Below are 24,922 nucleotides of genomic sequence, written 5' to 3' on the forward strand. Positions count from 1 at the left end.
GCACCCTTAAAAAACGTGAAAATACGTCCCTGGCGTTGAATGAGTTGAGTACTCAAGTCATGGATCACTTTAGATGAGTGTGAGCTAATCCGTTTCTTTGGGTTATAAAGTTTCTAATCTAAAGCAAAACTGAATGAGAAGAACTGCAAACGTTTCCTGCGCACGATTCTGCGACAGTGATGACGTCATCACGCTCAAATGTCGCTCCGTGATTTATGTGACAAGTCTGAAGGTTATCTTAGTCAAATGTCACTCAAACGCATCGCCGTGCGATAAATCACACAAAATCATTAAAAACCAAAAAATCAGTTTCTGTCACTGGCACTGAATGAGTTCACTTGTTACATTCTAGTTATCGTTCAGTTTTCTGCGAAATAAACTAAGAAAAAAAACAAAAAACGTGCGTCCTCTGCAATGTTTTCAGCTAGCAAATCATTTGGATTCCCCAAAAGCAATAAGAATGTGTAGCCAGCCATTTGTTGACGTTGACCCTTGACCTCGCTCCTCTGGAACACGCCCGGCCGTGGATTTGCAGCTGCGCGCTCACTGTCCCCGTTTGTGTCCTGCCGTGGGAGCGCTGACGTTTGAAAGCGCCGGTGTCAAACCCGCGGCCCGCTTACGGCCCCCAAACGGGTGAAGCGGCGCCGTCCTTCCTCGCTCCAAAATACAGCGTCCATATATATGGACAGCGGCGCTGAAATAAATAAGATTGCGCAAAACAAAGCACAAATGAATGAACTGTTAAATAAAGGGTAAACTAAATCAGTTCGGAAACATCATTTCGGGTGCGGTCCATGCGGCCCGGTTCCAATCCGCGGACCGGCGATCGGGAACCTCTGATGTAAGGTAGAAGAATGAGCGTAATTCCACAGTTTGCCATGTTGTTAGCGCTTATCTTCAAATGTATGCAAGTACCTTAGAAGATATTTGAAGGTAGATTCTAGTGCAGGGGTGCCACACATACGGTCGGCGGGCTGGTTCTGGCCCGCAAACGGGTTCGATCCGGCCCGCGAGAGAATATTGTAACGTAATGTTTAAGAATGAGCATAACGCCCTCTGTGTGTAAAAATGCGACGTTCCAGCTTTCCAGTCCACCATACGATTTGTGTTGAAGTTTTGGCGCCTTATTTTTTCCCCCACTGAAAGCAACGACTGGAGCTGGACCTCCTCCTCCTCCTCCCCTTCCTCCTCCTACTCCTCCTCCTCCCTCCCAGCCACGCCGGTTCCGGGCGGGCGGCACCTCGCTCTCCGGCTGGTCTCCACTCGAGCGTGGCTTCGCTCGCCGTGGTCATTTCTTTGCGCAGGGAGCGATTTTGTCGGCGCGCTCGCCATGCGGGTCGGCGGAAGTCGGGGCCGGCGGCCGGCGGGCGCCCGGCTTGGTTTGGCGCACTTACTTGGCTTGTTTCTGCTGCACGACCTGTGCCACAAGGTGAGGCAGCCAGCGAAGCGTCCAATTGCGCGTCCCATTGCGCGTCCGTGCCTTTATTGCGCTCTGGATAAGAAGCGCGCAGGTGGGCTCCATATTTGCGAGATTGATGGTCTTCACCTTCAAATGGAAATGCAGCAGCCGCTTGGGTTCCTTCTGTTTCTCCATTGCTTTGTTTTTCTCTCGTTGGCATTCTCTTTTTTGTGTCATTTTGATGCCATTTCCCTTTTCTCATTCTTTTTCCTCCTTGTTCTTTCTTTGTCATCATTTTGATGCCTTTTTTTGCGCTCTTTTTCATCCTTTTTCTCTTGATTTTTGTTTTCCTTCTGGTTCATATCCTCTTTTCTTTCTTTTTCTTTGCTTCTTTTCTTCCTTTCTTTTTTCCTTCTTTCTTGTCATTTTGATGCCATAGCTCAAAGCAGGAGAATGATCCCAATATTTTCTCCTTTTTTCTATCCATATTGGTCGAGGAGAATTAACTTGATGTTGAAATGGCAATGAATTAGCCTCTTTCTCTTTTCTTTCTTTTTCATTCGTTTTGCTTTGTCTTTCTCATTTTATCCTTTTATTTTGCCTTTCTTCACTTTGCTTTTTCTTTCTTTATTCTTGCTGAAGCCATAATCCTCCCAAGAAATAGTGCGCGGATGGGATCCGGATGTTCTCCACATATTGGGCAAGGAAATGAATCTTAATGTTCAATTGGTAATTCATCAGCCTCGTTTTCTTATTTCTTTTTGTTTATTTCTCATTCATATTCTTTATTTTGTTCCCTTTTCCTTTCCTTCTTTCCTCCATTGTTTTCGTATAGTCTAATTCATGGTTTGTGCCATATGTGAAGACGCAGTGGGCAGATGGCATCCATATATTCAGTCTAAATAGTGGTCAGCAGAAATGATTTTGATGTCCAAATGTCAATCTATCAATCTCTTTCTTTTTTATTTATTTTATTGCTCATCAAATAAGAACAAACCGGGAAGAAAGAAATGAAATAAGACAAAATTCAATGATCAATAGATATATTTTTAAAATTGTTTAACCCACAGCCATATACACACAAAATAAAGGTAGACAAGGAACTAAAATAGCACAAGTTGCTTCATGTTCCAAATAATTTGCTCTTAATTTGAAAAGAGAAGGATACCGTTCCAGTCGCTGCGTGATTTTTTTTTTTTCCTTTAGCAGTAAAAATGAGCTGAATTAGAAAGATCGTAATATTACTTTTGAAGAAGTCTAGCAATCACTCTGTCTAAGAAAAGACAGCAAATTGTTATGGAGGGGGGCACCTTGGCAGTGACTGCCAGGAGGCAATCGTTGCCCTTTAATAATGATCTCTTGATGGCATTGGGCTCCAAGCGGCGCCGTTTCACAACTCACGCAGCTCGCCCACACGAAGACGCACCGCTCCATCCATATTTTCATGCCTCTGCGCATCTGCAATCATCATTTGTCTTCTTTCTTGTTTGTTTGGCGAGGAGGCTGCGCTGCCCAAAAAAAAGCTTGCGGGAACACACACACACACACACACATATACATATGTGTCTATGTGAATATAAATGTTTAGAAAATCACTTTGGGAACGAATTAATTAAGTCCCACGGTATTAAAGTACATTAGAACATATTCGTAAATATGTTTGAGTTCAAAGATGTTTGGCCGTCAAAAGTGTTGACGCCACATTCCCTCATTGGGCATGAATTTACAATAGCAAGTGGAAAAAAATCAAGTATATTGTTCAGTTGTGTTATTTTCAGCGACCAATCAAACACTATGGTCTATTCGGAGCCTTCAATGAACCTTTCACATCCTTGTGTGAGAAACGCTGCCACGTGAATTGAAAGGGTCTCGCAGCCATCGATTTTGCCCGCGGGCCAGAGATGCGCTTTGATCGGCCAACGTATCGTCTTCGGAGGTCGTGAAAGATTAGCGCAGACTAAACACATGTTGTGCTTGGGGGCATCCTCATCAAACTCTCGCAGACGCAAGAAAGTCACAGATATAGGTGGCGGCAGAAAATCAAACGTTCTCCAAATGATTCGTTAGCGCTAATCTTGGGAGGCTCATAACGTTCGTCTGAGTTTTTATCTCGGGCGTCCGTTGCGACCCAAATATTTAGCCGATGCTTGCAAAGCCGCAAATGATGGCTTGGCATGGCTGTTTGCTGTGTAAACACTGGACTTTGCGCACATGGACTCGCTGAAGCACGAGTGTCAAACTCCAGGCCCGGGGGCCAGATCCGGCTCATCACATCATTTTATGCGGCCCGCAAAAACGCTGATTTGTGGCTAAAACAGCCAACTAAAGGGAATGGCAACAAAACAATCACAGAAGTCAGTCAAATTTGACTAAGTTTGAAAGCTGCTCCTCGACTAAGGTCAATGATTCAAATAACTGGTGTACAAAAAAATCTCTTGAGCCTTGCAGTACATTTTGCAGCGTGTCCTGATTTTTCCCGCCGCTCCAGACGGCGGCCATTCACCCCGACTGCGCCCTGGTGCTCCAGCACATGAAGGCTCAGGAAGAATGCAGTCACATCATGGCCCAGGAAGAAAACAGGCGCTCCGCTGACTCTGGTATGCAAGTTCTGTCACTCCGATTATCAAGAGTAAAATGTTTGGATGCCACTGCTCCACAACATGCATTTTCATTTATGACCATATATATCTCTTGGGTATTTTCCCTTCTTCGAAGTCAGACCTTTTTTTTTATTTTTTTTAGTTATTATGCTTTTTAACTATGATTTGAATGAATAAATCACTTGCACATTGTTGAGGAAAGCATTATGGCGTGCCTTCCTGCAAGCAAGGGATAACGGCAATCCGTTAAGCAATGAATACATCGCAAAGTGACAATTCCACTCTGATTGGCTCTTAACCAGGAAATCCTAGCTAAATGTTTTACCCCCCGCCCCTTTAGGACCGTAACCCCGGGGATTAACGTATCGACTGGTATTGAACAGACTCTTGCTCTCGAATGAAATTGAGGCGCTCATCAATTTGCACGCCGCTCCTTGGCGCACGTGTGACGTCAAAGTTCTGCTCTTTCCATAAAGATAAAAGCCAGTTTGTTTTGACCATCTGACAGCTAAGCTACACACATTTCTCTCCTCGGGTCCCATGTCAGCGCTATCTGCCTCTTCGCGTTGGCCGTCTTAGCTTTTGCCTTATCGCTCCATTGTTTATTAAAGGCGAGATATTGCAGCGCACGTCCCAGCGGCGCCCTTTCTCTTTCTAATACTTGTAACAATATTATGGCAGCGGCAATGAAGAAAAATGTTTTATTGGACCGTGACAAAACAAGCACGAGTGAGGAGGAGTCTCACGTTATTGCCCGTACGTTGAGGCTAGATTTACGTTTGGGATGGGATGGGCCCAAACGTAATAGCAAAAGCTTGCTTCCCTCCATGTTGCCGGGAAGAAAAAAGCAGGCCCGTCTCAATGAACTCTTCCTGATGCTTCGCTAAGCTGCCAGGCATTTTTATGTGGCCCGCAATCATCTGCTAACTTCCATGATTCTTCACAAAATCAGAGGTGGGCAGTAGCATTTTATTTCATTAAAAAAATGTGATTTGGGGAACACAAGGGCTCACAAGAGATGCAAAATAACCAAGCAGATGCATACAGTAACTGGTGTTGTAAATACTTAATAATCTAAAATGGTCTGCCCATCAAATTGATAACCAAATTTGACAACGTCCACCCTTGAATTCCATAAATCAGCTTGTTTTTTTCTATATAAAATGAGGCGACTTTGTCGCGAGCAGTCCGATAGGCGTCGCTTTGCGAATGATGAAAACATTTTAAAAACAACCGACCGAGTTTGAATACGTTTAAATAAATCAATTGCGTGCACATAGTTGATGCACATTGTATATTTATTTCAACTAAACAAACAAAACCAAAAAAAAGAAGGGAAGCACAAATATGAATGAAACACAACAAAAAGTAATATTTAGAATCAAGTATCAAGAGATTTTGGAGTTATTCTGCTTTTTACAAATGATTTGAGTGAATAAATCGCTTGCATATAGTTGAGCAACGCATTATGCTACGACTTTTTACAAGCAAGGGGTGACGGCATTCCAGTAACCAATGATCACATTGCTAAGTGACAAACTCTCTCTGATTGCAAAACGGCGTTATTTAATATTGTCTGGTGTAATGTATGCAGGGAGCTTCCCTTCACAACTCAACTATGAAAGCGTTTTTCATGTACCGTTTGTCTCTTCGAAAGGACGCCAGAGCGCAGATTATGACGCTATTATGTGAGCGGGGAGCATACCTGCAAAGAGCAATCTTTTCATTGCAGCGTTCAAGCCAATGTCACGCGCGCTAATTAGCTGCTAATGAAGGAAGCGCCAGGCACACAATGCGCTGGCCTTTTCCAAGGCCGGCCGGCCCTCCATTAGCGCCGCAGCCATTAGCATGTCACGTCTGACTAATGTGCCATTTCGAGCCATATGCCAAATCAAGCCAGTGCGCCATTAGCGCCAGTGTCAAAAGATGAGCTTTTCCCCAGCTGTCTTTGCCTTTCTTGTACAATCGGGACATGGTTTTGGTTAAGTTCTACTTCAAGTTACCGGATTTTCAAAAATCAAAGCTTGCTGAGAATTCGGAAAAACACGTCTTTGGGATCGAACGAGCTAGATAGTACTGTACGTTATTGCGATCGGGTACTCGACCTACGTCAAACGGGGACAAGATGAAGGAAATCACAAGGCTGAAAATGAGGACTGTCCCGGTTAAAGCGGGCAACTGACCACTGTTGTTTTCCCGCCTTAGGGTGCCCCACGATGTGGGACGAGATCGGCTGCTGGCACGGCGTAGAGGCGGGACAGGTGGTGGGCGTCTCGTGTGCCAATATCTCCCAGCTCTTCAATAACAAAGGTAAGTCCGTCGTCAGCTTTCATGTGCAAGCTGTACGGTGGCCCGGAAGTGCCAATCACACAAAAAAACTAAGCAAACAAACAAAGGTCATTGCAAAAAAATAAAATAAACACCTTACCAGAGAGTGAAGCATACAAGGAAAAGAAAGCAAACAAGAACAAAGGGGCAAACAAGTAAAAGGATGCAGGCAAGAAAAAGAAGCAAACAACGAAAAGGATGAATGCAAGAAAAAAGACGCAAGCCAGAAAAGACGTATGCAAAAAAGGCGCACATTATAAAAATGAAGCAAACGAGGAAAAAGGTGCACGTAACAAAAAAGAAGCAACCACGAAAAAAGACCATCAAAGAGGCTATAGGGATTTAAAATAGGGATTTAAAAATACAATTGACTCGACATGTATCCAATATCACCTCAAAGCAAACAATTGTCTTTGAATGATCCATCCTGCCGCCAAGATGATCATCCAATTAAATCATGCTGTGTACTTCAATATCTTTAAATCAACAAAAATACTGTCCTAAATAGTAGAATCACACTGTCACTATTGATCAAAAAACATTAACATTAGTGTTTATCAAAAAAGATTCGAGAAAGACTAAAAAATCATCGCGCGGGTCGGATAAAACCCCTTTGCGGGCCAGAACCGGCCCGCGGGCCACATGTTTGACACCGGTGGTCAGATGGTCATGCTTCACAAAATAAACACGTGGGCCGGACTGACCCTCCTTGCTGGCCGGATCCAGGCCGCCGCCCATACGTCCGCCACCCCAAATGTTCCGTGGTTATTCTTATTCCTGAAAAGTGAAATAGCGATTCGCTCGCCAGCAGAAAAGCAGAAGCGAGAGCCGACTTGCCGCGGATGACCTCATAACTGGATGTTAGTGGGTTCCCGGGCCCCGGCGGATTCCCGCCTCCGCGCACGCCCCGCAAAAGTCGAGTTGCCGGCGCCTCACTCCGTGCGCTTGATCCAAACGCCGGAGACCATCACGAATTGGAAAATCAAAGGGTTGACGGGAGGAGCCGGCGGCGTAAGCGCGGAATCGGCCTCCGCCGAGCGCGGCGCCGGTCCGGACCCCTCCCGCCGCGCGTCCGCCCATGCCGCGGCCGCGGGGGCCGCGCGCCGCCCGACTCCATCCTTTGGCGAGCGGAGCTAGCGCTAAGCCTCCCACCGCCGAATCTCCTCGGACGCGCGGGCGGATTTTTATCCTGATGTTCCGTGAAAAAACTGGCTCTCAAAGTGGAAACCTCCTGACCTTGAATTCCAGCTCAGCTTGTTAGCTCCATCGTTGGAACGTTGTGTGTGAAAAGGGCCCGATTGGCTTGAATCGGATCTCGTTTGACGCTGGTTTTGGAAGACCGGAACTGCAAAGTTAGCACAGAAAACTAGACCTGGAAAACTGGGTCTGGAGATCTACCCCTGCAAAATTAGGAAAACATTAGCCCCAGAAAACAAGAACTGCAGAATTAGTCCTGGAAAACTAGACCTGGAGACTCAGGCCTGGAAAACTAGACATGAAGGATTAAGTCAGAAAAACTTGACCTGGAAAATCAGACCTGGAAAATTAGAACTGCAGAAGATCTAGACCTAACCCTAGACATGAAGAATTAAGCCCAACCTGGAAAAAAAAACTAGCCCTAAAACATTAAACCTGGAGAGTTATACCTGGAAAACTAGATCTGGAGAAGTATAGGCCTGGATAGCTGGACCTTGAAAACTAGACTTGAAGGATTAAGCCAGTAAAACTTGACCCGGAATGCTAAAACTGCAGAATCAGGCATGGAAAATTAAACCTAGGATTAAACTAAATCTAAAACCCTAAACCTGGAGAGTTGTACTTGGAAAACTAGATCTGGAGAATTACAGCTGGAAGGTTAGCCCAGAAAACAAGGTCTAGAACACTAGGCCTTGAAATCTAGCCTTGGAAATCCAGTCCTTGAGAATCAGGCTTGAAAAAGTAGACCTGCAAGAGATCTAGGAAGACAGCTTGAACGTTGTGACGTGTCGCTTGAATACTCCTAGGCATCATCAATCGAAAATGGCAAAACTTGCCTCAGATTGATTTGATGTGCTAGGTTACATCTACAGGAACTGCACGGAGGGCGGCTGGTCCGAGCTGTACCCGACTTACGCGGACGCCTGCGAGTTTGCCGACGACCCCGGAGCCGAATCAGAGGTGCGCTTCCCACGTTCCACGCTGTACTTAACGGAAGTGGCTCTTGACCTTCCAATTTTTGGATGAAGACAAAAAAAAATAATAATAATAATACACTTAGAGTGTTCCAATTCATTTGCTCTTAAATTGAAAAGCATGGCACGCGCTCTTTCTGTCACAACATTAAAGAATCGGATGTTCCGCTGCTTCAAATTTCATCGATGCTCCACCATATATCCCTAGGGGTACTGGTACCCCCATGCGAGAACCGCGGCATAACCGAGCTCAGGAATTTGATTTTGCAATGCAGTTTCAGTTGTTTTTGAGGCAGATGGCCGCCCCATGCTGAGGCTCCGCCTTCACATATGCTTGCTCATGTGGGCATATTTCATCATCGCTTTCCACTTACATTTGGAGGACTCTTAATAACTGGAGTTAAAAAGAAAAACTCATATCGCCAAAACGGGGCTGTCACTATTCATTTATCGAATTTATCATATCCATTATTTCATCGATGAATTGAATAGTCGGATAAAATTTCATTTTGCATTCATGTGTTTAGTGGGGAAAAAAACAAGGAAAAAAAATGCATGATGATTTTGATATACTCTGCAAACGTTTCCAGGTTCGGTCATCGTTTTTCAAAGTAAAAGCAAATGTCTCATTTTGATCCCACCCAAAAAATAATGGGTGCGCTTTCACGAATGACTCAAAAATTAGAGTAGCAACGAAGGAAAAGCCACGTTTTCCTCTTTGTGTCTCGCCACGCAGACGACGTACTTGTCCAACTTCAAGCAGGTGTACACGGCGGGCTACGCTACCTCCCTCATCTCGCTCATCTCCGCCATTTTTGTCTTGACAGTATTCAGGCAAGAAGCTTACGATGAAATCTGTCCAAGAAAGGTTCTTCTTGTGAACACTGCATTCAAAATCTTTGGCCTTTCTGCAGGAAGTTCCACTGCACCAGGAACTACATCCACATGAACCTGTTCTTCTCCTTCATCCTAAGAGCCAGCGCCGTCTTCATCAAAGACGAAATTCTCTTCTCCAACGAAGATCTGGACCACTGCTTCATGTCCACTGTGAGTCGGTTGAAGTCGGAGAGCTTCCTTATGGTGCCGCTTACCCGATTTGGCGCAAATTGGAAGCAAAATGGCCGTCCGTCAGTGACGGACCGACGCAACGCCAACCCCCGCCGTTAGGTCACCAAGACGATCTTTTTTAGTAACTTTCTCGTCGTTTGTTGGCAAAATTGACGTCCTTCTGCGACCGATCGACAGACTTCTGCCATTGAGTGACAAATAGAAAAACCCGCCGCCGAGTTATTGCTCCCTGGGACTTGTAACTGATGCTGAAAACGTCAAACAAAAATGTACAAATAAAACGAGCTACACAAGGTTCACCGCATTCAACCCAATTATAATTTCAATTGAAAGGGTTTCGGAGCGTTTTCAGGCTACGTATTATAATGCATCGTTACGCGCGTTATGAGTTAAACGAGACTATTTTTGCGTGCGTAATGCCTACCACGTCACGCCGTAAAGTAATACATGACAGCAATCGTAATGCAATTTTGTAATGCACTACCTGGAACAATTGATCAGAGCCGCGCAAACGAAGGATGAATGCGAATTTCCCCCAATGACGGTTTTCATCCCGCAGACGTCGTGTAAATCGGCGGTGGCCTTCTTCCAGTTCAGCATCTTGGCCAACTACTTCTGGCTCCTGGTGGAGGGCATGTACCTGCAGACGCTGCTGGCGTTCACATTTGTCTTCCAGAAGAAATACTTCTGGTGGTACATTCTCATCGGCTGGGGTGAGCGCTCGGAAGGAAGGAAGGCCTTTTGTCTTTTTTTTCCACAGCCGCCTGCGCGTCCTGCTCGGGGGCAATTTCCAGCCGAGATGATAAGCGTAACTCGGTGTGCTCCTCAGGTGTGCCATCAACAATTATAACGGCGTGGATCTTGACGCGCAACTTCTATGACAACAGAGGGTGAGCCCATAACAACGCGCCCCATCTATTTTCTGTCTATCCTCATTAGATACGCAGACGCGCGCGCTAATATTAATGGTCATGCTAAAGGAAGACCAAGACCGCTGAGCTTCGCGCCCGTCGGCGTGTTCCGCCGGGAGAGCGGTCGCGTGCCTCCCGTGTTTTGGCCCGGTCTTGTTGTTGTCATTAACGGCGTGCGCTGTGCCTCAGCTGCTGGGACGACACAGATGTGGCCTTGATCTGGTGGATCATAAAAGCTCCAATAACCCTGTCATTGCTGGTGAGTTACCGCGGGAGACCGCCGCGCGCCCCGCATCGCGCATGGAAAAAAAAAACACTAAATCAATCGGCTCTTTTCGCAAAAGCGGGCTTATGTCGCAAAGGCTTTTTTCCACGCATTTTCCTCGGTGGGATTTTCACAAAAAGCCCCTCTTTAAGGTCACCCACCGCTTTTCAGGTAGACGGTGCAAACCCTGGAATGTGCCAAAACCTCCTCCGAACTCTGGATTTACACTCCACAATATTCAAATTGCTCTAACGTTCTCTAATTTTCACCTACCTTCTTGTATTATATCTTATTTTAAAAATACAGTGGGCCCCCGTGTTACGAACTTAATCCGTTCAGCAGCTCGGCTCGTAACTCGAATTGGCCGTATGACGGGCAATCCAAACCTATGTTAATTAGTGAATGCGTGCAACGTGTGCAAAAACCCTAGGTAAAACCATCACGACTTTATGCACGTATTAAAAATTAGTAACATCATCTACTGTACAGTTAAATTAAATAACAAATATACAAAGGAAAAATGACATTTACCTTTGGGGCGATGTGACTTGAGCTAGTGGTGGGTGGAGGCGGAGGGGAGCAGAGACCAACCCGCAGAACTGACCGACATGTTGGATGGTTCATAAGACGGAAGGTTCGTGCGTATGAGGGGGACAAAAAAAAAAAAAAAAACGCCACGGTCCGCTGCGTAAGATGAAAAATACGTAAAACAGGGGGTTCGTAAACCGGGGGCCCACTGTAATATTTTTCATTTTCAGTTACATGAGCCCGATTTTGCAAAAACGCATTCCTTACGACAAACATACATAGTTTAGGAGTGTAAATACTGTTTTTTTTGGCACAGGTCAACTTCGTGATCTTCATGAACGTGATCCGCATCCTGGTGCAGAAGCTGCGATCTCCCGGCGTCGGCGGCAACGACGGCAATCATTTCAAGTGAGCCGCGTACGATTTGTCGGGGAAGGCCGCGAAAAGGCGGCCGAGCCATCGACGCGCTGCTTTGGGCCGGCAGGAGATTGGCCAAATCCACCCTGCTGCTCATCCCGCTTTTCGGGATGCACTACATGGTCTTCGCCTTTCTTCCGGAGAACACGGGAGCCGAGGCCCGTCTTTTCATTGAGCTGGGGCTGGGATCCTTTCAGGTGCGATATTGACAGATTGACAACGGGCCCGATATTGCGTCCGCGTACATCGTATAACAGTTTGCACCGTTTGCTCGTAGGGATTTGTTGTGGCCCTGCTCTACTGTTTCTTGAACGGTGAGGTAAGCCGCTTTAAGATTCACTAAGTGCATACATAACATCAAACACCTGTAAAAGAAAAAAAAAATCAATCTCAGTTTCTACTTCGGTTCTCATTCTTTTTTACCCTATATTAAAGCACACACGCAGCTAGGAACACTTTCTTAACGACCCCCTCGGGTGAATTTCATTTTGTCTCCAAATGTATTTGTTGCAATCTTGTTGAAATGTACTTGCATACAAGGTAGAATTCATTCGCAAGTACATTTAGATATATTTGGAAACAGAGGTGGGCAACTCCGACATTTGTCGTCGGTCAGAGCCCCGCCCCCTTTCTGTCATCGTTGATCCGTTGGTGTATTTTGGCCCGACCTTCCGCCACCACTAGAGGGTGACATTTGACAATCTACTTCTGTCTGCCATCCATAACACTAATTCTTTTTTCTGTTTTAGTTGTCACACTTAAAGTTAACACCATGTCTGTGGTTCTACAGTTACGCTGTAATTGAAACACACTACAGTAATATAAGTGTAACACGAAAACAAAACCAGTTAAGGGGTTAACACACCTTCCTGTTTAATACAGGGGACGAGAGCGCAATTAGTCATCATGGTCACTGGATGGCATTGCCATGCTTTGCTTGACTCACATCTGGTAGATAAATTAAATTATTTTCTCATTTATAACTTCCTGCCCCACAACTATAGAAGGCGGTTTAATTACCATTTGTCTAGATTTAATCTGTCACATACACTACAAGTGAAACAAAGTATTGCTGAGGTTGACTTGACTAAAAACCTCTTTAATTAGGAAATTAAAAATCGTGCATGGCCTGGCCAAGAGCCAATCAGAGTGTGCGTGCGTGTTCAGGTGCAGGCAGAACTGAAGAAGCGGTTCTGGAAGTGGCAGACTCAGAACTACCTGCGCTACAGCAAACGACGTCGGACCTTGTTTACGGAAAGCAGCACGGTGACGCAGATATCCGTCCTCGACAAAGCCGCCGCCCTTTCAAGTTCGGCCACACCCTGCAACAGCTCGGCCGTATGACCCACACAAGCGCCTCACGCGTCAGATTCCATCCAGAACTTGTGTGTCTCGATTTGATTGGCCACATTAAAAGCAACATTTTTCACCATTTTCAGCAGTAAACGGGTGATATATTCTCCAGAGGTAATTGTGTTAGCGCCCTCTGTTGGTGAAGCTTCCGTTTTGCTTTAGCTATCAAACGGATGAGTTTACTGCTGAATATGGCGAAACAAATGCAGCAGCCCTTTCGCTTTAGTCGCGATGAACGTTTGTGTTTAGGAGATTGTCTAGTGCTGATTAATCATGCTCAAATAAAATCCACGTTGTGCATTGCGAGCCACGCCCCTTTGACTCTCACGTCTTGGATTGACCGAAGGAAAAATGTTCCTGTCTTTTTCACACTTCAAATGTATTCCTCTGATAGAAACTAGAACTACAATGTGGCTCCTAATAGACATCTATGAAAAATTATCAACAAAGAGGGAGAAAATTCTGCTGCGTTCACTATAATTATTCCAACAGTGCGAAATCAATTTTTCCTGCGAGCAACATTTACAAACAATGTATGACACTTTTTCAAGAACTCACTCAATCCCAAAGACGTATTTTTACGTCTTCTCAGGGGTCAGGCATTAGATCAAAATTACTCATTATATATATGCATATTTATGTATTCATTTTTAGGTTTTAGGGGAAATGAGGGTCTGAAATTGTCTGGCAATGAGTCCGATGAATATTAAAGCTAAAAGAATGAGTCAAAGGCCCAAAAGCCGCCGTCCCCAACGAGCTATAAGATTGAGGAAAAGCCTCCATCCCAGCGCACGCCTGCCTTTTCACATCAGGATTTCCATTTCCAGCAGGAATTTAAAAAAAAAAAGAAAAAGCTCGTACTTTGATGCAATAATATCCAGTAGGGTAATAAAAATGTTGACTGCTGAGCTCATTTAAGTGCGCGTCGCCAATATGCAAGTTGCTCGGGGTGTCAAAATGTTGAGGAAGTGGCTTTTTCGCTTCCATTTTGCTCCGAGATGACATGATTGTTGTTGCTTATCGGACCTGGCGTGGAGACCAATAAGGTTTTGGATTTTCAATATACTTTTATTGTCTGGAAATCCCACAGAAAACAACAGAAAATATATAACCCAAGCCTTTTTTTATGCAATTTTGCCCATAAAGCAATCAGTGAGCCCTAATGTCACTCCAGGCAATCGTTTTCTTCCTCGCAATCAACATCGACGCCGCATCACATTCACAATTGACTGGTAGCGCGAATTGAAATTGCAGTCTTGTTTTTTTTTGCGCGTGTGAGTTTTAAGCTAAAACGTTGAAGGGCAAAGAGCACAGGCGGGTCCACAACTGCAAAGCTGACAAGGAAATGAGAGCTCAGAGAGGCAAAGAAAAGTTGCATATCCAGCCTTAAGCACGCTGAAACTCTCTTTTTTTATGACCCGTTAACTGACATGAAGAAGAAATTACAAATACAGTACAAACAATCACATCAATAAATATCTCAAGGAAAATAATGCAAAAAATAATGATGAGCAAACCAAGCCTTGTGAAGCATTTATCTTTTTTTTTTCCACTTCTCTAAATGGTGCTCTTGGTTAAAACACAAAAGCTAGCTTGATGCTAATGCATTTTCAACCAAGAGTGGCATCCAGAGGAACAAAAAAAATATAAGTGCTTCATGAGGCGTCCTTTAACAATCACTTCCAAAAAGCTATTGTACTAGTTTGAAAACACATTCCAATATTCATTCAATTTGACAGTTTTTGATATCCCCCCCACCCCCAAAAAAAAACTATCTTGCCTGGCTGGCTCCGAGCGACGAGCTCCACAAGGCCTCCCCATTCATTTTTATTTCTTGCACCTCTATTCTCGTTCCTACAAATAATTTAACGCTAGCAAAGAAGCTACGCACTTCCAACAAATAGCAAAATCCATTTCCAAAGTACAACAATGAAGTTTTCCACAAAGTTGCGCTATAAACCTAGCAAGCACTATTACAAACTCATTTACAGCTGATAAAACTAAAGTTTATCATCCCGACATATAATGACATCCACAGTGTATAAAGCTCAAAGTTCTTTCAAAAAAAAAAAAAGAAGCACTGGAAATGTCTGCATAAACTCAATAAAATATGACAGATGAATGAAGATTGTCTGGCAGAGTTAATTGTCGACTTGGTTGGTTCTCTGGACGTCCAAATGATTGGTCGAGTCGTTCAGCCCTTTGATTCTAATTAAAACGGCAAAAAAACGAAACGGGGCCCTCTTGTGGCAGCGATTGTTTCTGCCCGTTTTTGAAATGATCGCACAGGCCGACGGAGCACAAAAAAATACCATTTCCAATTCCCCTTGTTTTTTTTTATTTCCAAGCTCGGGTGGGAGATAGTGGGCGGCATTCCACGCAGGCAATTCGATCTCTTCATTTCAGAAAAATTGCGACTTGCAATGTTGTAAAAAGTTCCATCAAATCATGAGCAAGAAATCCAAAAGTCTTATCCACACTTATATGTCATCGCACTTTTTTCAGACGTTCTCTTCATCTTAAGAAGGCTTCCAAGTTCAAAGTTTTTGCTTTTGTTACAAGCATTTAAAAAAAAAAAAAAACGTATCCAAGCATGTTGACGTTTGCGTTTCCCAAATGAAAGTGTCTTTACAAATTGGCTTAGTGCTTAAAGGCACGGCACGTGTGCACACAAGATTGCGCAACACCAAATCACAAACGCCAAAGCGCTAAGCCCAGCAAATGCAGATGGCCGTGCACAAAGTTAATCATAATAAATAAACTTCACTTTAAGTCGAGGATGTCAAACTCGTTTAACCCCTGGGATTTTTCTTTTATTATCACCCAACTTGGACTGACTTTGAAACGCTCATGATACCCACTATATTTTTATTTTCACCCCCTCAAAATGTTCAGCAGTATCAGCCCTTTTCATAATTATGTATATTTACATAAATATTCCAAGGCTGTTTTGTTTCAAAGAATCTTCATTTTCAGAGTTAAAAAAAACAAACAAAAAAAAAAGGGTTGTAAAGACATGTAAATACGTCTTTGGGATCGAATGGGTCTTGATGGCCAAATTTCTTTATCTGGGATGCCCACTTTCTTTGAAGACACACACACACGCACAAACACACACTCAAAGTCACTGAATGTCAAATGAGAATGCGGAGGGACCCCAAAAGTAGTCAATCGATTCAGAGCACTTTTCTTCGGTCGTTTGTCGTTCGTCCGTTCTTTCGTTCTTTATATATGAGTTCATTCTTTCCATTTTTCTTACTTTTGGCAGTTGTTTCTTTTTTCTCTTTCATTCGTTTTCTATTACGCTTTCTTTCTTTTTTGTTCTTTTTCTTTGTTGCATTCTGCTTTCCTTTGCTCTTTTTCTTTCTTTCTTTGTTGTTTTCTTCCCATTTCCTTCTTTCTAGTTAGTTCCTAAATCTTGTTTGTACGTTCAATGAAAAAAAGTCACAGAATCATTGAGGTAATTCCCAGAGGACACGTCCACGTCTTTGGCCAGCGTAGGAGGCGCCCAAAAGTCCGGCCGCTGGCGGGCAAGAGACGTAAACGTACGGCGAGGGCGAAATCCTGACGGGCCAGTTTAAGGCCACTTTGCCGGGCGGGGTCGGACGCCGGGCCCGGCGCGGAGGTCCGGCCGGGGACGGGACTCAGGTGGCCGGCGTCTCCACCTGCAGGCCGGACACGCGGATCTGCGAGCTGCTCTTGCTGAGGATGGACAGCTGCGTCCCGCCGTTGACGCCGCTGCTCGCCAGCGAAGGGTGCCGCTGCTTCAGGTCGGCCGCAAAGTAGCGCTTGACCGTCCGGCTGCGCCATTTCCTCTTCATCTCCGACTGCACCTTTGGGGAAACGCACGGCCGCCGCCTTATTCGTCCACTCTCCGCTGACCCGACGTCCATCGACCCCATATATATATATATATATATATATATATATATATATATATATATATATATATATATATATATTAGTATAGGTGCATGTCAACTTAAACGTATAAGAATAAAATAAATATTGCACCGTTTCGCTCCGTGATCCAAATGATTTTCATCTCCTATTTTGCCTGATGCACGACTCATATATTAAGGAAAAGGAGCTTTACCTCTCCGTTCAGGAAGCAGTAGAGGACGGCCACCACAAAGCCCTAAAATGACAAGATCATCGTTCGCTTTCTTCCGAAAGAAAACCAGACAAACGCGTTTGGTGGCGAGCGAGCAAACCTGGAAGGATCCCAAGCCCAGCTCAAAGACCAGCCGCTCCCGCTTGCTCACGTTCTCGGGGGAGAAGGCGAAAACCGTGTAGTGGATCCCAAACAGGGGAATCAGCAGCAGCGTGGAGCGCGCCAACCTCCTGCGCCAAAGTGTACAAACGCATCCATATTTGGCCATCGCGACCGCCATATTTGGGGCCGCTGGCATTTCTCAACGGCCAAAATAATAGTCGACTGTTGACCGAAGACTTGAAAAGCTGCTAAAAAACTAAGTAACAAAATGGCCGCCCCTGAAAACCCGGGTGGATTCTATTGCCGTCAATCATTTTACCAGTGCACTGATGAAACGTTCTTAAAGGGGAAGTTCATCCAAATGTTTGCTTTTCATTTGATTTTGTCACTTGTAGGCACCTGAAAATAACATCACAGTTGCTTGGGTAACAACCGATTGGTTACGTGAACAGATGTGATTGGGAGTGAGTAACAAAATGGCTGACCCTGAGACGGTGGATTTTGCCGCTTCGTTCGTAAATCCTTTAACGCAACATCATGAAAGTTAGCATGAAAAGTACTTTTGGGGGTGTCGACTTCCCCTTTAATGATGGAAAGTAAATGTTCGGAATGACACTTACAGGTAAATGCTGGATTCGTTTCCTCCGATGTCTGGGGACTGCAACTTCTGGACGAGGATGATGATGATGCCGATGAAGAGTACAAAGTTGATCTATTAAAAAAATAACCCGGGTCATCTTGGCGAAGACAAAAGCAGCAGCAAGGAAACAGTCGAGGAAAAGCGCACCATAATAGAGGCCAAAACCGGTCCCTTGATCACCCACCAGATGGCGCCATTGTCGTTCATGTCCCAGCAGCTGAAAGACGAACGACAAGGCAGGCAGCACGTCGTATCCCAATTAAGCGGATGGAATCGGGATGTTTGATTCCAGAGCTTTTTGTATGAAACCAAAAGATCGCTTTGATCTCCTTTTGCCACTAATCTTTTTTTATTGACACCCAAAACTTTTGTTTGAAACCAAAAATGTTTTGTTTGATTCCAGAAATGTTTCTTTTGAAACCAATGAGTTTAATTTGATTATTTTTTGGACCTTATCTGATTTTGGTTTGACACCCCAAAAGCGCGTTCGATTCCGGAAGTTTCGTTTGGGCACGGTTCCTACCCGATGTCGTCAAAATGCAGCCTGAGCGCGGTCCAGATGCTGACGCACAAGGTGGGGGCTCCTGTCCCAAAGGAACACAAATGAGAACATGGCATTCGTCCGCCGCCGGGCGGCGCGCGAGGGTCCTCACCCCATCCGATGATGATGTACCAGTAGAAGTATCTCTTCTCGGGGAAGAAGGTCTCCACCAACAAGGTGAAGAGGTAGAGGCCCTCGATGAAGAGCCAGAAGTAGTTGGAGAGCACGCAGTAATGGAAGAAGATCATCACCGCCCGGCACTCCAACTTGGAGGGCAGACACGGGTTAGTTTGCCGTGGCGTTAAAAGCTCCAGGTTCCCGCGTTCCTTGTCGGGAAGGCTTTTGAGGACGTCATCTACTTCTGGGAGATGATTGAACAACGTTTTACCAATGGAAGTCAAGTTGGTTCCGACAAGATGGCTCTCACAACGCCGCTTCCAGAAAACAACCGTGAGTGCTCGTTTGTGATACAAAAACAAATTCCTGCTCATGCTAGTCAAACAAACTTCTTTTCCGTGTATTGTTAACGGTTACAGGTATTGTCATTCAAAGTTATATTGAAAATATATCGCATTATTTTAGAGGATTTTCGATCTAGTGTGGTGCAGTTTGGTGATAATAGGCTACGCTATCGCTAGTGCTTGCAGAGTTGATTCGATCCAACAAGCTGCCTCTGAAAACATTTCGATGGCAATTGCCGATTCTTTTTTTTTTTTCTTCTACCTTCTTGGCACACAGAGAAGATAAGGAGGAGTTCTCTGTCTTAAAAATAACTCTCGACGGATTGGGTCACCCGGACTTACCAAGAAACATTAAAAAACAAGAAGAATGCTCATGCATGTTTACGTTTGTATGTATGAATGTATTCATTCATTCATTTGTACTCAACGTGGAACACATTTCTTAATGTACCAAATCTTCAATGTATATTTAAAAAAAAAATTGCTCAATGGAACAAAAAAGCGTGACATGACCGTGATACTCACGGTTATCACTGCATCAGAATGTAATATGGGCCCTTGACTAGTAGGGGGCAAATGCGAGAAATGTCCCGAGCGTCCAACTGACCGTGCGTACGAAGCAGTGCTCGCTGTCCTCCTTGGCGTAGAGGACGCCGTCTTTGATGAAGACGGAAACGGCTCTCAAGACGAAAGACACGAACAGGTTCATGTGGATGAAATTTCGGGTGCAGTGCAGCTTCCTGGACCAAAGAGCGGAAGGAGCGTTACGGCCCGCTTTGTTTTTGCCTCTGACTGAAAACAACATTTTCATCTGGATGGACTTTGACCCGAACGGGCGCGCGGCATTGGAACTGGCTTGATTCTTTCCACGGTTCAAACAGGAAACTCAAGCGAGGGATTCGCCCGCCTAGACAGAAGGCGTACTAGCCGGCGCTAGTTCTTTGCCGTCCATCGCGGCGTATTCTCTCACCTGAACCTGCACAGGATGACCATGGCCGTGGTGAGCGATACCAGCGATGTGCTGTAGCCCACAGTGTAGAGAGCCTTCACCGACACGTAGTACATGTCCTGCTTTCCAAAATAGAAAACAGAGAAAAACTCTGTCCTGATGTATTATCTGATGGGTTATTTCTTAGATATTTCTTTCTTGCAATTTTCATGTATTTTTATTTCTTATATATACTGTTGATTTTCATTACATTATTTTTCCAATTTCTTATATATCTGTTTCTTGCAATTTTGATCTATTGTTTCAATATTAGGTATGTTTATCTCTTATATACATTATTTTTTTGAATTGTATTAATCAGGTTTGTTCTTTTTTTATTTGTTTATTGCAAATTTAATTTACTATTTATGTTTTTCTTTATTACACACACACACACACACATACACACATATATATATATATATATATATATATATATATATATATATATATATATATATATATATATATATATATATATATATATATATATATATATATATATATATATATATATATATATATACACAGACTTGTCTTTTATTTGTCTGTTTTTAATTGCGGGGAGCTCCCAGGGTCACCCTCAAGACTACAAAAGTTGGACGAAATGTGGAACACCTTTTTGTCTTGGAGAGTAAATGAGATTTGAGCTGAAACGATTTTAGTTTTACGTTCAAGGCAAAACAGAGGGTCTTGTCTTTAACGCTTAAGTGATACTGGTTAAAATGCTGATGGACGGAGCAGGCGTACTGCGACCGGATCCTACAGAATTACACTTGTCAAGCATTTCGCCGGAAAAGCAAGACGGAAATAGATTTGGCTGCGGTCCCATCCCTATTTGTACAAACCGGATGAGTGTCGTTCCCTTCCTCGTACAAACAAGCGTCGATGTAGTGAGGGAAGGTGTCGGACCAGCCCGACTCGGTGCAGTTGCGCCGCACCTTGCCCAACTCTGCAAACACAAACCGCGATCAACGCCGGCATTTTCAATCGGCCCTTCGCTTGAGCATCCCCGTCGTCGGTCGCGCGACTCACCGCGGTCCTCTTCGCCGATGAACTGGGAGAAGAGCTCGGGACAGCCGACCTCCACCACGTCCCCGATGCCGGCGGCTCGCCAGCACGTCAGGTTGTCCCACAGCCAGCCGCACCCTGAACGCACCGCGCCGGCCCGCGGCCCTCTCAGTCATCTTTTCAACATACTCGCCAATGTGTTCAAACGCACTTCTCGGTTAAAAACGGAGCTCGTTTTTCCGCTTGCCAAACAACGCTCGTCAAACATAATGATCAAACTATGGCAGACCAATATTTATTTTAACCTAAACATATTTTCATTTCCATCCATTGATTTAAAAAAATAACACTCTGCGCTGTCGGACTTGCGTCTGTTTGACTCTTCAAATATGAAGAGAGGACTGGCGGATCGGACGCTACCATATTGCGAATCGTCCGCGGCCTGGTCAAGGGCCATCATCTCCAAGCATTTCTCCTGCTCCCTCTTGATGACGCAGTTGGAGGGCACCTGCTGGCACCGCACCTGCCCACGCAAACACACACGCACGCACGCTTTTGGACAGCTGTACTTGTGAGGACATCCAATGACATATGCCTTCCTAGCTTAACTCTTTCAGCGTCATGGTGTAAAATACTTTACACTCACAAGAATTCTTACCGCCTACTGCACACCTATGGCTAGATGTTATGCACTTAATTTTATCCCAATGGAGCGCCGCTGTAATATACGTACACAAGCTGTTATTTTGCCTCAAAAACTCCCGTTCACTGCTTTTGTTCATGTTTTTTTTTCCAAGGCAACGACTGTTGAGACCTTTCAGATGCAATCGAAAACATTATTTGTGTCAAAGCGCGCCTTGAACGATGCGGCAAAATGCTGGAAATGGGCTACTGCAGGGGTTGACTTTTCACACGACGTTCGGCCGGGTCGCACGCCGGCCGGCTGGCGGCGCTCCCTAAGCCCGAACCAAAGGAGGGCGTTTACTCCCGAAATATATTTAGACGGGCGCTTTTAAGGCAATCCCCTTGATCCTCGCCGGCCCGGGCGCAGCATCCGCCGCCGGGATCCCCGGCTCGGGCCTCCGCACAAAGGGGCTTACGGCAGACAAAGAATCTTCGCTCCTTCGAGCTGAGGGACAGCTGCAAAACGTCCCGCGGGGCTCCTTTGGAGCACCGCTTAAAGGGACCATATCATGACATGTTCCGCCGTTAAACGTACGCAAACGAAAGACCTAAGTTCATTTCTAAACCTGACATTTTTTGCTAGCGGCGTTTCGAATACGAAAGCGAAAGGTCTCGTTTACTGAAGCTTATCCCAGCGCAGTGATTGAAGGAGCCAAACTTTACTGACATCAAAATAAACCGGGCGAAAAGAAAGCAAAATGGCGTGTCAAGCATTTTATTCAAATCCCATTGCCAACAAAGAGTAGAAGGAGGTGCAAATCCGCCATTTGCTCTTACCGGAAGCCGGAGGAGAAAGACGGCAAAAACCAGGGTCCGGAGGTGAGCGGGCAGCATTTTCGGTGACTTTCCTTTGCTTTCACAGCAGAAGCGCACTGGCAGCTGGCCTCGGCATCTGAGCGCGACAACGAATGGATAAACTGAGGAAAAGATCAAGATGAACACGCGGAAAACCTTGAGCACTTGATGTTGGCCTCCTCGCGTACGGCCAACCTCAATCTGACATTCTACTCCTTAAATGGTGACAGATTGTCAAGAATAATTCTCCATGTGGACTTTTCATTATGTCCAACATAGTGATGCCGCATTCACAAACCCACCCACTCTTTTGAACGGCCCTTCACCGTTCATTATGTTGTAGTGGATATTGGAATGTGTCCCGCATAGCAATGGAAAAAACTGCAATGTTTGCTTATTATCAGTATGTTCTCCAAATGTTTGTTTATTATCAGTTAGTTGTCCGAGTGAAGGAGACGCATCCCAGCCGGCTAGGGACGGCCCGGAGGTCCCCGAGCAACATGGTGGGGAGAGGGAAAACCGGCCTTCCGCGACCTCGCCGCTACTATCTCGCTCCAACACTCTTTTATTGTGTTAAAATATGCTTAAGAAATGAATTGGTTTGGGCCAAAATGTGATTATAGCTACAACGCTTATTTATTATTGTCAAGCAAGCAGTGAACCAAAAAACCTGCAGAAATGTATGCATTTGCTCATAAATTCATATAACCTGGCATGATTTGTGATATTGCTTACAGTACGAAGTTGCGTAACTTTATTTCGTGCAAATTTTCATTCTGATGTGAGTCAAACAGTACAGGTTTTCTTTTCAAATTGAGAGCAAATCAATGGGAACACGCAGCAACACATTGTGTTCTAGCAACTCCTTTGCATGCCTTTATTTTGTTAAGTTCCCTACGGATATTCAGTGTCTTTTGTGACAGAAGCTGCGATTGGAAAAGTAAAGTCTTCCTTTTCAAATGAAAAGCAAATTGATTGAAACATGCAGCAACGTATTGTATTCTAGTGACTTCTTAGCAAAATGCGGCAAAAACTTGTCTTTGGTGACGCAAGCCATCATAGGGACAGTACTTGTTTTCTTTTCAAATTAAGAACAAAAAAACTGGAACATGAAGTGACCGATTGCTCGAATGGGTTTGCGACTGCTTCGCAGAACATCGTATGCCTTTGTATTGCTAAATTATACACAGAATGGCCAAAGTTGGAGGTACTTCAAGTACCCCAGAGGTACCCGTACCATCATTTAAGAACCACCCTCTAATAAATACCACGAGTAAGCTTGGCTGGCTGATGAAATTGGCGGATAAATACGTTAAAACAACAAAGAAGTTTAACGTCTACAAGCGTGCGTGACCTTGACACAAATCCGCGAGAAAAAAAACGGACCAAAGACATGGGCTTTTTTGCCTGTTAAGGACCGCTACATCGGAGTTATTTTGGTATTTCCCCTCTGCGCAAACGCGCGGCGAGGGAGGCGCGCACATCCCAGCGGACGCGTTCTGCAAGATCCACGCGTGAGCCTGCAAGATCCCCGCCCCCCCAAAAAAAGCAAAAACCCGCAGCGCTACAGCCGTGATCTTACCATTTTGTCCTTTCTTCTCTCTCTCGCGGCCATGAAAAAACCGGCGAGGGTTAGGCGCATTGCATTCCAAGATGGAAAACTACTTCGAAAGGTGACAAATTAGAATAACAGACTGCGAGGCGTCCCGGCCGTCAAGCCACCGCCGCGCTACCATTTCCAAGGGCAAACATGCGCTCGCAATTGATTGGAGCTCCCTCCCCTCCCTCTCTCTCTCTCTCTCTTTCTCGCTCTCTCCCTGTCCACACAGCCCTCATCACAGCTGACATCACTATAATAAAATATTGCATAAAACTAAATCAGATATAAAATCTGTGTATGAGTTAAAGGCATGAAACAGTTTGTAACGAAAAGACTACTGTATTTGACACAATTGAGCACAAAGTTGCTTCATGTTCCAGTTCATTTGCTCTTCATTTGAAAAGAAACAACCTGTTTCTGTCATCGTTTGCGTCACGAACGACAAGGCACATTTGTATGAATCCCGAAGTAAATGAATACCATCATTTACAGAGGAAGGAATGCTTCATTTAGAAATGAGTTGATTCATGTTCCAATTCATTTGCTTTTAATTTGAAAAGAAAAATAGAACGTTCCTGTCACAGTTTGCATCCTGATAACACACATCTGCATGAGACTTCCAGTAAAGGAATACAAAGGAAGGGCTACATAACACAATTTATAAACAAGTCCACTCATGTTCCAATTCACTGTCTCTTAGTTTGAAAAGAAAACTGCAGTTTCTATCACAAGACGGCAACTGAAAAAAGCATTAATTCAGATTTGCTGATGAAGCAGAAGACCCAAGTGGGTGAACGTGCTTCTTTCATTGATATTCCTGAAACTGAAAGGAAATCTTGATCCACTTTTGAAAAAATGTGTGAAATTTCCATACACGTCCCATGTCGTACTGCTCACCTAAATTAGGACTCCGAACCCGAAATGGTTTTCCAAGAGCACGCAAAGA

General features: G+C 44.6%; 2 protein-coding genes across 3 annotated transcripts; one reads left to right on the forward strand and one right to left on the reverse strand.

Moving 5' to 3' along the window:
- Positions 1 to 1,231: 1,231 nt before the first annotated feature.
- Positions 1,232 to 13,346, forward strand: ghrhrb (growth hormone releasing hormone receptor b). The gene is made up of 13 exons (XM_088426380.1): positions 1,232 to 1,429; positions 3,888 to 3,996; positions 6,205 to 6,309; positions 8,384 to 8,484; positions 9,235 to 9,332; positions 9,413 to 9,545; positions 10,126 to 10,279; positions 10,396 to 10,456; positions 10,667 to 10,736; positions 11,587 to 11,678; positions 11,755 to 11,884; positions 11,965 to 12,006; positions 12,855 to 13,346. The coding sequence occupies exons 1-13, from the start codon at positions 1,331 to 1,333 to the stop codon at positions 13,029 to 13,031; spliced, it is 1,371 nt and encodes a 456-aa protein (XP_088282506.1). The 5' UTR covers positions 1,232 to 1,330; the 3' UTR covers positions 13,032 to 13,346.
- A 3,190-nt stretch (positions 13,347 to 16,536) lies between these two features.
- Positions 16,537 to 24,155, reverse strand: adcyap1r1b (ADCYAP receptor type Ib). Of its 2 annotated transcripts, none has more exons than XM_088426381.1 (14): positions 23,959 to 24,155; positions 22,359 to 22,473; positions 21,318 to 21,420; positions 20,922 to 21,035; positions 20,735 to 20,838; positions 19,869 to 19,966; positions 19,506 to 19,638; positions 18,550 to 18,703; positions 18,420 to 18,480; positions 18,044 to 18,113; positions 17,877 to 17,968; positions 17,255 to 17,384; positions 17,137 to 17,178; positions 16,537 to 16,873 (listed from the first exon to the last, which is right to left on the reverse strand). In XM_088426381.1, the coding sequence occupies exons 2-14, from the start codon at positions 22,413 to 22,415 to the stop codon at positions 16,685 to 16,687; spliced, it is 1,347 nt and encodes a 448-aa protein (XP_088282507.1). In that variant the 5' UTR covers positions 22,416 to 22,473; positions 23,959 to 24,155; the 3' UTR covers positions 16,537 to 16,684. The 2 variants fall into 2 exon arrangements, with proteins under 2 accessions (XP_088282507.1, XP_088282508.1); XM_088426382.1 differs by having other exon boundaries at positions 22,359 to 22,498.
- Between the last annotated feature and the right edge of the window lie 767 nt (positions 24,156 to 24,922).

Source organism: Hippichthys cyanospilos, chromosome 10 (genome assembly GCF_059441005.1).
Source record: "Hippichthys cyanospilos isolate Australia breed blue-spotted pipefish chromosome 10, RoL_Hcya_1.0, whole genome shotgun sequence".
Lineage (NCBI taxonomy): Eukaryota > Metazoa > Chordata > Actinopteri > Syngnathiformes > Syngnathidae > Hippichthys > Hippichthys cyanospilos.

Bases quoted from the DNA above. Each gene is read 5' to 3' on its own strand.
- ghrhrb (XM_088426380.1), top strand. From the start codon at position 1,331: ATGCGGGTCGGCGGAAGTCGGGGCCGGCGGCCGGCGGGCGCCCGGCTT. The intron at 6,310-8,383 runs GTAAGTCCGTCG...TTGATGTGCTAG, and splicing joins CCAGCTCTTCAATAACAAAG to GTTACATCTACAGGAACTGC. The intron at 9,546-10,125 runs GTGAGTCGGTTG...TTCATCCCGCAG, and splicing joins ACCACTGCTTCATGTCCACT to ACGTCGTGTAAATCGGCGGT.
- adcyap1r1b (XM_088426381.1), bottom strand. From the start codon at position 22,415: ATGCTGCCCGCTCACCTCCGGACCCTGGTTTTTGCCGTCTTTCTCCTC. The intron at 19,639-19,868 runs GTGAGAGAATAC...TCTTTGGTCCAG, and splicing joins GTCATCCTGTGCAGGTTCAG to GAAGCTGCACTGCACCCGAA. The intron at 16,874-17,136 runs GTAAAGCTCCTT...GTTTCCCCAAAG, and splicing joins ACTGCTTCCTGAACGGAGAG to GTGCAGTCGGAGATGAAGAG.